General features: G+C 44.7%; 1 protein-coding gene across 1 annotated transcript; it reads left to right on the forward strand.

Moving 5' to 3' along the window:
* The first annotated feature begins 249 nt into the window (after window positions 1-249).
* RAB35 (RAB35, member RAS oncogene family) lies at window positions 250-12,283 on the forward strand. Its single transcript, XM_019539235.1, has 5 exons — window positions 250-584; window positions 1,300-1,423; window positions 8,682-8,806; window positions 8,885-9,009; window positions 9,724-12,283. The coding sequence occupies exons 1-5, from the start codon at window positions 476-478 to the stop codon at window positions 9,850-9,852; spliced, it is 612 nt and encodes a 203-aa protein (XP_019394780.1). The 5' UTR covers window positions 250-475; the 3' UTR covers window positions 9,853-12,283.
* The last annotated feature ends 3,805 nt before the right edge of the window (window positions 12,284-16,088 follow it).

Genomic DNA, 16,088 nt, shown 5'->3' on the forward strand with positions numbered 1-16,088 from the left:
CAAGCATATTTTGGATGATCTTCATAGGACAGTGGTTCCTGACCTTCTGTCAACTGTACCAATTTATGTGTGCTGCATTGACCAACATTTGATGCCTTCCATTAAACTAATCACTAAATCGCAGCTTGGCAGCACTAATTCCTAGTTTTGTTGTCCAAGCAGTCCAAATCTCATTGCATATTAGAATGTATGTGACCTGAATTGGTGGCAGGCAGTGGTGCCCAGGCAGGGTACAACAGTTTAATTGGAGAAATGATGTTGGAGCATGTGCATAGTAGTAGAGGTGCATGTAACAATGGTTTGGACACCTACAGTGGATCATTTGAGATGTGGCCTAAAGTTCTGTTTGTACTAGAGCTGTCTCTGAAGGCCTTTGGTCAGGTGCTGATGGTTCTAGGTTACTTGCCAGAAGAAGGAATTAGATGGGATTCAAAAATACAGTGAATAAGGGATAAAATAACACCATCTGTTACTCATGTTCCAGTACAGATCTCAGCACTTTATTTATTTTTATTTTTTTGGTTTTGTTGCAGGTGTGGGCAAGAGCAGCTTGCTGTTGCGTTTTGCAGATAATACTTTCTCAGGTAAGTTTTTTAATTCACTTCCAATAGCAAAGTGACCAAGGACCATCCAAACCCTGCAAGCTGTCTTTCTGTCACTTGACACAGCTAGCTGTACTAGAAATCCATGATCTTTTCAGCACCACTTCTCTTGGACCAGCCACATGAGCCATTTACTTTAATCACCAGTTGTAAGCAAAAATCTCAGTCTCTGGATTAATATAGAAACCTGAAGCCAGCTTAATTTTTAATATGTCCACTGTCTCTTGGACCTGTGGGATTTGGATTGATTGATTAAGTAAACTATTTTCAATTACCTTTTCAATGACTTTACATAAAAGAAACTATTAAAATGGACTGTATTTAAAGGAAAAATAATTACACAGGTACTTGTTACAAATATTGACCTCTGGGTTCCTGTGAGTGAAATTTTTGTGAATGTTAGCCTTCTTTTGAGGGTTTTTAGTGCTTATTGTCTACTGCAGCTGCAGAATAGCTAGATTTCTTGCCATTGAATTTAATTTTGGTGAAAATAGCCTTGACCCATCAGTAATTGTTATACATATGACTTAAGAGGCCTATCTAAAAGCAGACCAGCTAGAGTAGACAGAGGAACAGGGTCCCCCTGATGCTGTTGCTAGACACAGCGTATACATGTGTCATGGCAGATATTGTGGAATCTGATGTTGGGAGGATGGAAGGGCAGTCTCTCACTTGCATACATCCTTTCCCTCTGTAGGCAGCTACATTACCACAATTGGAGTAGATTTTAAAATCCGGACGGTTGAAATAAATGGAGAGAAGGTGAAATTACAGATCTGGGACACAGCTGGACAAGAGCGTTTCCGGACTATCACATCAACGTGAGTATAGCCGAACTTTTGATGTGACAGTTGGCTACAAGCGTGGATATTGTAGGCTACTATGGCTTGGACATTGCAGAGTGGCTGTTCCTCAGATTAATGCTGTTTTGTATCATTCTGCAGGAATTTTCTTCTTACCTTTGGTATGGCATGTGGAGAGAGGATGGCTTTACAGTTAAAGTACTCCTTTGAAGTAGGGGGTTCTGGGTTCCAAACTCTCCTAGAGATTTCCCAAATGACCTTTTACAAGTCGCCTAACTCTTCTGCTTTCAGTTTCCCAACTGTAAAGTTTGGGGATAACATTTCCCTATCTATATAAACTAGTTAATATAACCTCTTAGTAAAATGCATCTTTTGATGGAATATGTTACAGAGATACAAAGTAATAAGTGTCACACTATCTTTGCAATTTAATGCAGAATTTAAGCATTCAGTATCCATGTGCCTTTCTGTTGGAACTGTTTTGCTGGGTGGGCTATGTTGTGTGAAGTTTTCTTGGAACAGATGCCAGGAGAAAATCAGTCTTTCTTTCCTTGGTTTGAGTTCAGATTTTATATCAATTGTCCTTTGAACAGCATGTGCACAGCTTTTTCCAGTTCCTGAAGAAGCCACACCCAAAATTGCAGCTGCAGCATTGAGAACTCAGAAGAATGAATTGGTTTTGCTAACTGGTAGCAGTCAGTTTAGGGCTTTTCAGGGTTGTGCTGGGGAAGGAGGAGCCTTTTGTTTCCTTTCAAAAACAAACACGCAGATGTAGGAGGACCCAGGAGCCTGTCATCTTTACTGACTTTTTCTTTGGCTCCTGTTGGGGAGGAAGGCCCTGTTTCTGATAATTGTACTAGGTAGCTGATCCAGAATAAAAGCATGAAGCAGTTGGCTGACATCAGGATGGGTTTCAGAAATTAGGAATGGGAGAACAGAGCCTGATGCATGCTCCACCCCTTTCCTCTGAGTTCCCGTATGGCTACTGCTGGATTGCTTTCATTGTTTCATAGAAGGATTTCTCTTGAACAGACTCGGGTAGTTCTCATAGGGCTCCTGTATATGACATCACTTCTTGTTTCAGTGCTGCGGCCAGATTCAGACAGGAAGTGGTGAGGGGGAGGCAGTGAGGCACTGCTGAAGTTCTTATCAGCTGTGCAACGTGGGCCAGTCGCAAAGCACTGAATTAGTGCTGAGTCAGCAAAGTGACTTCCTGTTTTGAGAGTCTACATTCAGAACTCGGCTCTGAGTTAATGAAACTGAGGAGGCTGATGCCTGCTGCATTCAGTACTAGGCACTGTGGTTTTTCAGTGGGGAATGCCAGGAAAAGAAACTTCCTCTTGTGGACAGGAATAGCCATGGAGCAGTCTGTGTGTAACACAATGTGTAAATCTTTTGCTACTCCATCTACTCGCTAGTTAAAAACGAGACACTTCAAGGGTGATAGAGGATACTTTCTGCATGAGGGTTTTTAACTTCCTAGTGTTTAGAATGCTGCTTTTTTTCATAGGTTTTTCCAGGAAGGCTGAAGATGAGCAAGCAATATTACCCGGGAGAGGAACAGGCCCCCAGTGATCCCCTGTCAGTTTGCAGTGTTGTTATGCTTTGGCCATCCAGCCTTCCATAGGTGATCCATAAAGAGATCTAGCTCTATACATAGCTGCTTGGGTACTTTCATTTTTACTGAGTCTGTGTGGATGACAAATACCTCGGGTGAATACTTGGGGGAAAAACACTGCTCCAAGGCCCCTTCTATGTTATAATGGCAAATCTTCTCTCCAGCCAGGTGGCTTGCTCTGGCTCCTTCTGGAGTACCCTGCTGACTTTTTTTCCGTTCGATATAATCTCTGTTGGCCAAGGTGACCTCCTTTGGGGGAACACACATTGCTTGTATAGATAGTAGATGGCAAGATTGGACTGGTAGAGCTTTTGATTGTCAAACTAGCATAGCAGTTGATATGCAGAGACTGAAATGCTGAATGGTAGATCCAGTAACTGACTCAAGAGTTTACAAAAGGACTTGGCTAATCAAAAAGTGGGTGGAGTGGTAATAGACTGTCAACAGAATGTCTTAAATTGCTGCAACAAAGGCGGGATTGAGGTTAATTTTATAGGAGGATGGCTTTCCTTTAATGTTTCCTTTTAGCTGCAAAATTCTGATCCAGTGTTCACTTGCACAGTAATAACCCAAGTATGGCATACAGGCTGGAAGTTGGAGTATATATGGCAATAACAGTAATGGATTTGAAGTGCTACAGAGCAGACTGAACTGATGAGCAGTAGGGGTGCACCTTTTGGCTGATACCGATGACCAGTTGAACCAACCATATCAGCCAATGCCGATCTGATAGTCAATATGCAGCCCAGCAGCTTGAGAGCAGCTTCTGGCCAGTAAGTCTGTGGGGAGGGAAAGGGTGTGGTGGTTGCAGATCAAGGCCCTCACGGTGATGGAGGGAGTAGGGTTGGGGCAGGAGCTGCAGGGCAAGGCACAGGACGGAGCCATGAGGGGCTTGTCAGGGGGAGGAGCAGTTCCCCACTGCTGCATGCACCCTGGGGAAGGCATGGGGGGCATGTGCCCCTGGACTTAAGCATGGGGCAGGGGTAGGCTGCCTGCTGCATACTTGGGGCCAGGGACTGTGCCGGCCTCTTCCTGGCAGGGGCTGGGGCTGTGCTTGGGGAAGGATGGGTGGCGGTGCTGGGAGGGGGGCTATGGCAAATTTTGGGGTGGCCATAGCTCAGCTCATAGCTCCCTCTCCCAGCACTGCTGCCTGCCCTGCCTTGCCTCACCTTACCCTGAGCATAGCCCTGGCCTACCCCCCTTGCTGGAAAAAGGCTGGTGCAGCCCCTGGCTTTGAGTCTGCAGCAGGTAGTCTGCCATCACCCCATGCATAAATCGGGGAGTCACATGCCTCCCATCCCTTGCCTGGGGTACATGCAGCAGCAGGGATCTGCCCCCCTCTCCACCCCCTGGATAAGGTACAGGCAGCTCTGTCCTGCACCCTGCCCCGACTGCGCAGCCCCTGCCCCACTCCCTCCCTCCCTCACTATGCAGGACTCCATCTGCCTCCCCTGGCCCTTTCCCCTGCACAGACTTATTAGCTAGACACTGCTCTCCAGAGTGCCAAGCTGCATTTCTGGCTGTGTGCATGCTGCAGCTATATGCTTGCACATGGCATTTATCAATGACATTATCAGCTACAGTGGCCAAAAAAAGTAGATTACCAATAAAATCAATTTTCCCTTTATTGGTGCCAATCTGATACGGACTGATATATTGATGCACCTCTAATGAGAAATCAGTGGCTAAAAACAGGAAATCATTAAACTCTAGTTCTGGTAATCCAGAAGCTGCTGAAGCAAAATAATTTGTGGAAAACATTAAGAAAGGCAAAAGAACTAAACTTTATAAAGCCAGCAACTTAAACTGGATTGAAATTGTAAATAGCAGCAAGATGTGGGTTTTGTTTGTTTGTTTGTTTGTTTGGGTTTTTTTCTTTCAGTTTTGAAGATCATAATACACTGGTGTGTAATGATTTGATAACACTGTGCTATATCTTAACATTTTTTTCACAAGATTTCATAGCAAAAATTGAACACATTCATATTGTGTTTACACAGCTGTGTAAACTTCATCATTTTGGTTCTTCCTTCCCCCTCAACTTTGTCTGAATGTTGCACTCCAGTATTTCAGCTTTTAACATAAGGCTGGGGGGGAGGGGAGAGGAGGGGTAGCTTCATTCAGCTCGGTGGGGTATTGACTCTGAAGCCTAATATCTGTGCTAAACACCAGCAGCTGTCTTACAGCTGTTCAGTTTAACAGAAACATCAAGTGACTGTGCATCATTATTGGATGTAGTCACAGATCCTGAACTAGGAGAAGCAAGTTGCTGTCAGTATCTGCTGGTGTGTGTGGGCAATGAGAATTTTATTCCCTCTTCATGCCCCCATTTAAAGTAGCTTCTATCCTTTCCAAAATGTGTGTGTGCTTGGAGGGGGTTGGGAGAGAGGTATCCCCCTCCTTAATATCAAAACTGCCGCTTGGTTGCCAGAAACACAAAGCTAACTCCCACTCTTTCCTGCATGCCAAAAGCCCCATCTGTCTCCTATCCAGTTGCCAAAGCCTACAAGGCAACTTCTGTAAGCAGCTACACGTGTTCAAGACACCATGTATATCACAGAGTTCGTGTATTGATAGTACTGGTCTCTACTGGGTGGAGATAGTAGTCTAATTTGCTGTGTATGATACAAACTCTTAGGGAAGGTAAATGGGTGATATGGAATAGGATGACATGCCTTGGAAGGGCAGTCACTGCTTAGCTTCATCTAGGGCAGTAGTTCTCTACCTCCTTTAGCCTGAAGGCCCTCTCATAACTTTTCTGAAGTTGGTGGGACCCCAGTTGAGTCACTAAGCTATAAGTTTTGAAAAATTCTGGAGGAGCCTTGAGGCTGAAAAATGGAGAAGTACTGATCTGGCTGGTGCCATGTGAGAGTGGGGAGGACTAGGCCTAGTCCTGCTGTGTCCTGGAGCTCTTTCTGCTGTCTGTTGTCCTTGCCCCACTTCTAGTCTGTACCTGAGGGGGAAAGGGTACCCCCACCACTAAGACTAATCCTGCAGGATTTCATGCTGTCCCCCTCCCCAGATCCTTCCTGGAGCAGGGGGAGCCTCTCCTGCTGGCTGCAGCCTCTCATAGGGGATCCTGGAGCCCCCCCCGTAGTCTCTCCTGCTGGCTGCAGGAGCACGAGAGGTGTGGAGGTGATGATTTGGGCTGCAAAGCATGGCTCCATCCATGTATCTACTTGCAACAGAGCACATTGCTGGGAGCATGGAGGCAGCCCGTATAGGGACTGCCTAGGGGGCAGGACGTGGTGGTAGCAACAGTCCTCGAAGGCAGCCATGGGCACTGCTGAGGTAGCTGGGGAATGTGCAGGGAGCTAGAGTGAGGAAGAGAACGTTTACCTCCTCTCGCAGGGGCTGGGTGGCATGGCATCCTGGCTGAGAATCGCTGATCTAGGGCTACGCTTTATTTCAAAATTCTTCAAAGCTGTAATGAGGGAGTCTTTAGACCAGGACAAAAATAGCAGTTTTGTGCAGGTGACTGCAGTGCTCGCTTGCTGCTGGGAAGTAGTGGGTCAGGCTCAGGCTGAAACATGTTTTATGAAACTCTCCTGCTTTCTGAGTGGAAGGTTTTGGAAGTAAAACTTGTGTCCAGAATCCAAGTTGGAACAGTATTGGGCTGTGTTTAGAAGATGATGGGAGATCACAAAACAAGACATAATGTGCTTTCCTTCTGGAGATGGATGGAGTGCATGTTGCAGTCATAAGGATAAATTTTTGCCTGTGTGCGTGCATTCTGGATAAAGATATTACTGGTCAAAATAATTTAAATTTATGAAGAAAACTGGGTTTAGTGCGATTGAGGGGGAAAACATGATGGGGACTGATTGGGAGAGTGTTTCCTACCAAGTTGAGTATATAGCATAAGTTACTGGGGAAGCAATGCAAGAAAGTCAGGAAGTGCCTGGACTTTTTTTCTGGAGAAAGCAAGTGAAAATGACAGCATGCAGATAAGCAGCTAGTCTGGGATGCTGACCTTCTATACATAAGCTGATCTTAAGCCAGCCCAGTTGAAGAGCCACTAGCTATCTTTCCTTGTGAAACAGAAGCCAGGACAGAACAACCGGGAGTGAAAAGCCTACCAGTGAGAGTAGTACCTTTTTACTTCAGTGTATGTCAAGTGCCAGTGTCTTACAGATGAGGGTGCTGAGGGAAAGATGTTAGTAACTTGCTCAGTATGCCAGTAAGTTGGTGGTAGAAGTGTAATGAACTTGGAACTACTTTGAAATGCAGCCCTGTTGGATTTGCTGATGTGGATTCGGGCGCCTTCAGATTGGGGCAGGATGCATTCAGCAGAGAGGTAACAGGATTCTAAGCTGTCATCACAGCTGTCATCTTTAAAATGCAGAGGAAGAAGAGTCCTTGTGGAAACGATAATGGCAAAAGATTTGCTTCTGGAAATCTTGAAACCTATTTTAGGAGAACTCTTCCACTGTGCTACCCTAAATGTCTTCTTTGGCTTAAATGTGAACCCTGCTCAAGAACAAAAAAAGGAGGCAGAAGAAAGGTAAATGTAACTAGTAAAATAATTTGTTTGGCAGTTCTAGTTAGAAAATGCTATAAACTCCAAAGTATTTGGAGGCTTAATATTGATGGTCTCTGGGCAGATCTACTTAGTTCATAAAAGAATTCTTATTTAACTGGTAGTCCTGAAGACTCGGCTAGGGTGTGGGTGTGAAGCCTGATATTTCTTTTGACCTTTTCACATAATCATTATGCAACAGATGTTTTTTGAAGACCACATGGATTTTTCAGTGAAGCATGTACTGCCTGTTGTTTTGAGTGGATTTGTCCAGGTGAAACGATTCAGAACATAGTGAGCCATTCTGTGCAATTATTGGTGTTTCTTAGCTGTGTTTGGTCATACAAGACTAATAAGAACAAAATGTGTTTGAAACTAAGCATTAATCGCTACAGGTAGTGGAAAGTCACTTGAACACCCATACGGAGTAGATCTGTTGAGTAGGAAGGTGCCATCAGTACGCAGTCACTCAACAAGACAGGAATGCTACAAGCTTTGAAGAGAGAGAATTGATTTGGGGCTGAATAGCAAAGCAGTGATCAGATCCCAGTCATGATTACCTCAGACTCTAGTGCCTAATGCATGCTTTTTCACAAAACCACTTTATCAGTTAGTTTGGTTAGCTGCCTGCTTGGAGTTCGGATAGCATGCTGTGTTGTCAAAGGGGAATGGGCACCAAATGAAATGGAGAGAGGGGCAGGAATCTGTACAGCCTCTTTTTCTTTCTGTGCTTGATATCCTCAGCCCATGGGAGCTTAACTGCACAGGGAGAAAGATTCACATGACATAATAGGAACAGCCCATCCTGCAGCATCTCTTCTGCTCCCCAGCTAGGAGACAGCACCTCCTTGCCCAGGATCCTGGGCAGCTGAACAAGAAAATGTAACTGTTTTAAACTGATTTGACAACTTCTACGATATTGGCGCTCAGCCCTACTAAGCAAACAGGGGACTGTGGGTTTGGGTGCAGCATGGACTGACTTGCACAAACATTGACGTTGCAGTTGGGTAAAGAAACAGGCACTTGTTTGTTCAGGGTCTTGCTACTGATGGGCTTCTCCATCCTTATATGGGACAGTGCCAGCCTGGAGGCCATAGCCTCAAGTTTGAACTAGCATCTATCTTTCTTCCCCCCCTCAGGTATTACAGAGGAACACATGGGGTCATTGTTGTTTATGATGTCACCAGTGCAGAGTCCTTTGTGAATGTCAAGCGGTGGTTGCATGAAATTAACCAAAACTGCGATGATGTCTGCCGGATATTAGGTAAGCTTCTTGGTGGAGACATTCTCTTGCTCTGGGAACCTGGGGAGTGCAGCGCTAACCTGTTTTTTTCCTTTCTAGTGGGAAATAAGAATGATGACCCAGAGCGGAAGGTGGTGGAGACGGAAGACGCCTATAAATTTGCTGGGCAGATGGAGATCCAGTTGTTCGAGACGAGCGCCAAAGAAAACGTTAATGTGGAAGAGGTAATGCATTAGATGGAAGTGGGTATAAACCTACCTTTCAGAGAGAATGTTCTGAGAGACCAAATATTGCATCTATTTCAAGAAGATGCAAACCTTCCTTTCTTCTTTTGGAGGCAAAAAAGCTAGTTTGGTAGAATCATTCTTGCTGGCAGAGTTGAGGGGAAAATCCCTTTTTACTCTACAAGCTGTAGGTGAAGAACTGAAACTGTTCTGAGGCAGAGCTGCAGTGGGGGTGGGGAGGAGAGGGACTTAATGCTGCATACACTGAAGCTGAATGGTGAAATTATTAAAACCTTGGTATGTTTAGATTTTTCCCTCATCTCGCTAGAAGTGTCTGCCTTGATGGGAGGGAACCATAGATCTTAGCTCTCTGGTCTTGGTGAGGCAGAGTAAGGGACCAAACCCATCTTGCTGGCTTTATTTTTCCTCTTTCTAAAGCCACCAAGTGCAGGGATGGAAATCAGAGACTGGCATGAAGGAGGTGAGGTAGGGGAGTGCTAAATCTGATTTGGCTGGAGTCTGTGGACCCCTGCATGGCCTCAGACAGCTGTGTGTGAAGAAGGGAACCTGCAAAGACCAGCAGGTCATGACTCAGCAGCACCATAACTTGCTATCCCCATTCTGGTTCTGGCATTTTATCTGCTTCTGTAGACAGACTCCCTCAGCAGCTGGCCTGCATTCCTGGTAGCCTGAACTTGCTTGTTTCTTTTGCAGATGTTTAATTGCATTACAGAGCTGGTTCTGCGAGCAAAGAAAGAAAACTTGGCAAAGCAGCAACAGCAGCACCAGAATGATGTGGTCAAGCTAACTAAGAACAGTAAAAGGAAGAAACGGTGCTGCTAATGCCCTTTCCCTGCTGCAGAGACTGCTCTCAGACAGATCAGCCCCTCCAGCTAGACTCGGGCATTCCACTGGGGCAGGCTTTGGGAGGACCCTCTCAGTTTTGTGCCGTTATTTAAAGATTTTTCTCCATGTTTTCTATCAAGAAGCGCTGGCACCTTACCACTGTAGTGCCAAGAAGTTGTCTGATGGACTCTCACCCTCCCTCCTCCCCTGCTCCTTCCAGCGCGCCTTGTAGATAAGAAAGGACGTTGCCTACCAAGTGGATGGATTTAACCCAAGAGTTTTGTACATAATGTATATTGCTTTAACCAGCTGCACCTCCCTCTTGTTGCTCTGGCTTAGGCCTTCTTAATGTCAACCAATCAGGAACTATAGAGTTCATCTTTTTAAAGATATAGTACAAAGTTCTTAATGCGAGTAGGCCCCTGGTTGACAGCGACTGCTCCCTGGGGCTTTGGGCTTCGGGCTTCGTTTTGTTCGGGCTCCAGGCTGGCAACTGGTGCCTCTGGGGCCTTTGGCTTCTCTTCTGAGTTCCAGGCTGCTCCTGGGGCTTTGGCTTCATCCCTCTAGGTACCAGGATTGCAGAAGCTGCTGCTGGAGCCTGGGGTTTCACTTTCCTAGCTCCTGGGCTAGCAGCTGGTGCTGGCTTGGGCCTTGAGTTCTACCATACTCCAGGATATGGCTGGATCCCTGGGTTTCCTCATCTCCCTATGCTGCAGCCCAGCTGTACCTATGCTCCTTGGTTTGTATCAAGATATTTAAAATCAATCCTGCAGAAACGGGATTTATCTGGACTTAAACATTTTTTCTAAACCGCCCCCCCCACAAAAAAAGTTGGCTCCAGGTGACCTCTGCTTCTGGGTCTGCTAGGGGCTTCTGGGCAGAGTCTAAACTCCTAGAGAGAGAACCAGTGTGAATCTGCCAAAAACCTCCTTGTCCTGAACACAAGAAGGAGACATGAGCTTGAATGTGAATTCCAGTAGCAGAGCCTTCCTTGCAAGAGATGACAGGCATGGAAAGGAATCCCGATGTTCCAGGCACCTTCTGGATCCGAGAGCTGCTGCAGAATCGTTCCCAGAACTCTTATGTCAGCAAGGAGGACCACTGATGCGTGGAAAGTTCGCTTGCTTGGGTTATTTGGTGGTGGCTGTGTGTGGGGATCACCTCTAATGTATTCTGGTCTCACTATGCTCGACAGCATTTTCCTGACCCTCACTGGCTTTTGAGGGAAAAATAAGGGCTCACTTCATCAGTTTCTGAATAGATGCACTCAGAGGCCAGACCAAAAGTAGCATGTGTCTGGGCTGTTGCAAAGCCTATACACTTCAGCTGAATCATTCTGTAAACAAAAAAAAAAATGATGACTAGGAAGGGGTAGGGAGTGAGGCTTCCTTCTGTACTCTGAAGATGACCCTGCCTCTAAGGTGTGTGGTCCTTTGGATTTGGTGGTGGTTTGGTTGAACATGTTCCACTGATGTTCACAAGCTTTAAATCATCCCTTTCCTCACCCAAGCAAGGTTAAATCCAAGTCACTTACAATATTTTGCCTGGGTTGGATTCTTATGGTTTGTGGTAGAAGACCTGATGATACAATCGCATGATAGATCAATCACTCTAAAGATTTTTTTTCCCACAGAAGCAATGAATGTGACAGGCTTTTAATCAATTCAAGTGCCAGGAGTGTCTACCCAATTGCCTTCTCCTGTCTCTTTTCACATATCGGTTTGCATCTTTCATTGATCGCCCAAGAGTAGATAAGAGCTGGGCCAATGCTGCTAGTGCGAGCTCTCTGGTAATTGGAAGACATGGGACAGCTGCCTCAAGAGGCGGCAGCAGAAATAAGAGCAGACATCCACCTTCAATGCTTATGACATGGAATGCTGTCTGTGCACCAGGAGGGAGTTCTGATTTTTCTCTAACTTGTGCTACAGTGGCCACTTTCAGATCAGGGGCCTGTCTTGTGTTACTTTCACAGGACTCTTGTGCAAGGGAGTGTGCAGGGCTAGGCAGAGAACTTGATGCAGACAAAAGTAAAGGAGACCCAATGTCTACATTTACTGGAACTGATGCAATAAAGTGAGGAAATGGTGCACCTGATCTGGAGTGTTCTCTTGTGTGGAAAGTTTGGTTCTCCTTGGTCCAAGTCATTGTGGCCATGGGTATGAACTTTGCCAATCCAGCAGTCCAACTTTCTCATTTGAAGTGGGATGTTTTTCTAGAGATGGCTGCAAAGGAGCAGTAATCTCCTTGCTGTTGCCACTAAGTATTAAACAGGAAGGGAGAAGGAGTGGGAATGACATCTCTAGTGGTGCTGATGTCAAGCAATGGAATGTCTAACTGGTTTGCTAGGATTATTTCTGTATTGAAAGTTTCTAATTATGCTTTTTAAATAATTTTAAAAAACTAAAAATAAAGGTTACAAGCTGCCAAATTTTTCCTTTTGAGGGTCTGTTTCCTCTGCTCTCCAGCCTCTGGTGCTGGGTTCTGTCCCTGGCTTGCTTCTCTCTGCTTATATACCATGCTTTTGCTGCAGAGGGCATCAGTAAAGTAAAATAACTGCCTTCAAGCATCTTGCTGTTCTGGGACTTCTGGGTGTGCTTGGTGCAACTGCACATTTAAATCTTTACCAGTGTTCAGCTGGCAGGCGGATTTTTTTTTTGTGAAGTAGAGGGGAAAGTCATAGTGTACAAGGTGAAGTCCTGATGGCTTTGCTAGGCTTTTTAGGCTTAACCTGTATGGGTGCAGGGAAAGTCTGGAGCTCTTTTTTAGGAGGCAGCACAGGCCAGACTTCTAAATTGGTAAGAGCAGTTGGGCAAAAGCTCATCCTAGAAGCAACCCTCCCGCCACATCCATCTGTGCCATTCTAAAATAAGAGTAAAGTAGCTGGTGCAAGATGGAGGCATTTCATTGTTCCTCTCTTGCTCTGTGTTCGACTCAGAGGTTATTGCTAGAACTTCTTTCTGTATTCACTATTCGGGTTCCTCACCATTGCTGCTAAGAACTTTAATCATACCAGCAAATTTTTTCCAGCTGTAATGCCTGGGTCTCTTTTAAAATGAGATCCTTCTCATCCTATTTTTCTGTGCAGCTGAAGGAATGAATGCACTAGAAAGATGCTGTTATTTCAGTGCTGTACATCTCTGGAAGATCATCTGACTGAGTTGCCTGAGATGGCAAGATGCTGTTACAGTCGGGTGTTATGGTGACTCTAAGAAGTTAATTTAAGTGAGCCTTCTTCATACCTTCACAGAATAACCAGTGATTTGAAAGTGGAGACCATATCATAGAAATGATTCATCTTTATTCTGAAGAGAACTATTTACAAAAGAAGCAGTAGAGCATTGTATTTACTAAAATATGCCTTTATAGATTTATATAATGTGGATCTTTCTTTATAAAAAAAAAACAAAAACAAAAACATACACATATTTACATTGCTTCTACATACAAAAATTACAGCACTGTGGTATGTACATATCTATAGATACATTCTTTCTGCTTGTCCCTGCTGTGTGCTTTTTCCACATCCAATCTAAGAGGACTGTCACTGCAGCACCCAGGCATGTCCCTTACGCTGCTTAGCTTTTGGTTAAAACAATCTTGCTTTTATAGCTGCTGAAATGGACATAGCAAGAAGGGTTGCAGTATGTGGAAGGGGGAGGTGTCCAGAACTCGACATCCCTCCTAGCCTATATGGGCCATGCTGTAGTCCTTGTGCATACAGTGCTGCCTGTCACTCAAGTATCTTGCTCTGCTGCACAAAACTGCACATCTCCTTGCAAATTCCTCTACTGTTCATGTCAATGGTAACTGCTGACCAAGGTTTGTCAGGATAAAGTGCTAATGACATGCCTTGCATATAAATACATCTGCATTAATGTCTTCTCTACTATGCTTGTTAGTCTCCCTTCACATTGGCCTAATCTTTATTTAAGGGCAGTCCTCCTCTACCCTTCTGCTAGCAAAAATTGCTTGTTGGCCCAAATGGGTGATGGTTACTGCTTAAACTCCAGGTGAAATGTGTCCCTCACCATAGTTGCATGATGATTGTAATATGTAGTGACCAAAGTGTGAAATTTCATTACTGATATTTTATTGTTTAGTTTCTGACTAACACTACTACTTCTGTTGTTGGAGATGCAACTTCTAGGTGGTGATATCCTTGTTTATTGATCCTCAGCTAGGATACTTTCTATAAGCTACTGTGCTTGCTCGATGTTGGAGTAACTACAGTTGCTTTCTGAGCACTTGGCTCTTCTCAAGTATGGTTAAGTATCATCTGCTGTGAGTTGAGTGTTTAATCCCATTTCACAAGCAGCAATTCCAAGTCTCATCTCTACTGCCTTGTATTGCCGGTGAAGGTGAGTGCTTTGCTTTGACAGTTTGAAAGAGGATGAAATGTTCAGGCTGCTTAAAGCACAGCATGCATTACTTTGTCTGTTTGGGAATGCAAAGGACAGTGATAAGCAAAATGAGGATTTTAAGGCAGTTGTGTTTCATGTTGAGTAGCAGCTCAACACAAGGATAGATTTTCTTGTGGTTTGTCACTTCATTGATTTGATTTTTTTTTTTTTTTTAAGCCCACCACTTTAACAATTCCTTCCCTATTCCTTGGTTTCTGTTTCTTAGTTGCACTAGTATACGTGATCATCACCAGCCTGAACTAGAATGGCTTTCCTTTCCCATTCTCCAACTGAAAAAAATATTGCAGTAAGACTAACTTGAGTCCCCTTTTTTTAACTGAAGCAATATGTGTTTGTGTACTTCAGCTGCCTACTACATTTAGCAACTGAATGACTAACTTCTACTTTCCCCTCCTAGCAAACATGCAGCAGAAGGCACCTTTCTTTCTTATTACTATATCTGCATTGAATATCCCAAGGCCCCTGCCTTAGGATTGTACATACATCATGGCTATAAAGTCCCACACAGTTGCTGGGCATGCAGTTCTGGGGAATGGCAAAAGTAAAGTGAAAAAGTAACACTAAACTGAAGATTTAGGGTGCTGCCTCCCTATCCTGGCTGCAGCCTTCTCTAGGGGCTATGATGGGGAAGGGAGAGACCAGTGATTCTCAACAGGGATTCTGCAGCACATTCCTTTCAAGGGTGCCATACACATGTGATTCACAAGAAAAAGCATTCTGAGTTTAAGCACCATGCATCCTTGGTCTGTTATGAACTTCCTGGTTTTTACAACAACTGCTTTCTTTTTTGCAGTCAAAATGAGTGAAAATTAAGAGCTGGCACTTTTCTAACTAAGTTGAGAACCACTGGGCTAGATGCATAAGGCAGGCTTCATTGCTTAAGCTAAAAGGTTGTTGGTAGTGCTGGCATCCAGGAAACCTTCACCTATGGCCGTAGGTGCTGGGCATGTGTACAGCTGTAAGCACTGAGGGAGGCCCTAACACCCTCACAGACTTAGATGAATGCCAGTTTAATTCTAACCAGATATGCCTTTCACAGATGCAGGATCTGATCCTATAGACATGCTCAACTCTTTCCCCCTACAAAAAAAGCACCAGGAATTGAGATGATGCTACTTTATCTTCCTTTGTACATCTCCTGTCTAATGGAAGGAAGGCTTTTAAGTAATTTGGAAAAGGCTCCTGGTTGTGAATCCTGTCACAGTGTACCATGACCCAGCCCTTTCCAAGAATTTATCTGTACTCATTGCCTTGGGATTTTCCATTGGCTAGTTTAAATGTTTCTCAGGGTGGGGCTGGGATAGCTGATTTTTGGGGGCTGTGGATTCAGTGGGATAGGACAATAAAGTGCTGCAATGCTGAGAATCACACCAAGACCTCTTGTGGATCTAGCCTGAAATGTTTCATGTTATGACATAAAGTGCTTTGAAGAGAACACCAAGCTAGTTCTATAGTGTATGGGGGAGGTACCTACCCTCCTAGCCAGTTTCTCCCTGCTGCTGGATTTCTGGCACTGGTACAAAGGAACACTAAGCAAGAGCATGCCTGTACTCCTGGCTGCCTAGGACCAGTTGCCCATCTGAGCATAAAGAAGATCCAGCCACCTACCATCACATCCTGTGTAGTGGAAGACTCAGGGTTAGCACTGACTAGTGGTTAAGCCTATAGTACAGAGCAAAGGAAAAACTACACACTTCTAACCAGATCCTCCAGTTAGCCACTCAACTTCTGTTTCAGTCAGCAGGAGTTAGCTGTGAGAGTTGCTGAATGTTCACAATGAACCTTGAGAGTGGGGGGCAGAGGGGGAATGGG

This window comes from Crocodylus porosus, unplaced genomic scaffold, assembly GCF_001723895.1.
Source record: "Crocodylus porosus isolate Cpor-Errol unplaced genomic scaffold, CroPor_comp1, whole genome shotgun sequence".
In the NCBI taxonomy this organism is placed as follows: domain Eukaryota; kingdom Metazoa; phylum Chordata; order Crocodylia; family Crocodylidae; genus Crocodylus; species Crocodylus porosus.

Bases quoted from the DNA above. Each gene is read 5' to 3' on its own strand.
- RAB35 (XM_019539235.1), top strand. From the start codon at position 476: ATGTTCCAGTACAGATCTCAGCACTTTATTTATTTTTATTTTTTTGGT. The intron at 1,424-8,681 runs GTGAGTATAGCC...TCCCCCCCTCAG, and splicing joins TTCCGGACTATCACATCAAC to GTATTACAGAGGAACACATG. The intron at 8,807-8,884 runs GTAAGCTTCTTG...TTTCCTTTCTAG, and splicing joins TGATGTCTGCCGGATATTAG to TGGGAAATAAGAATGATGAC.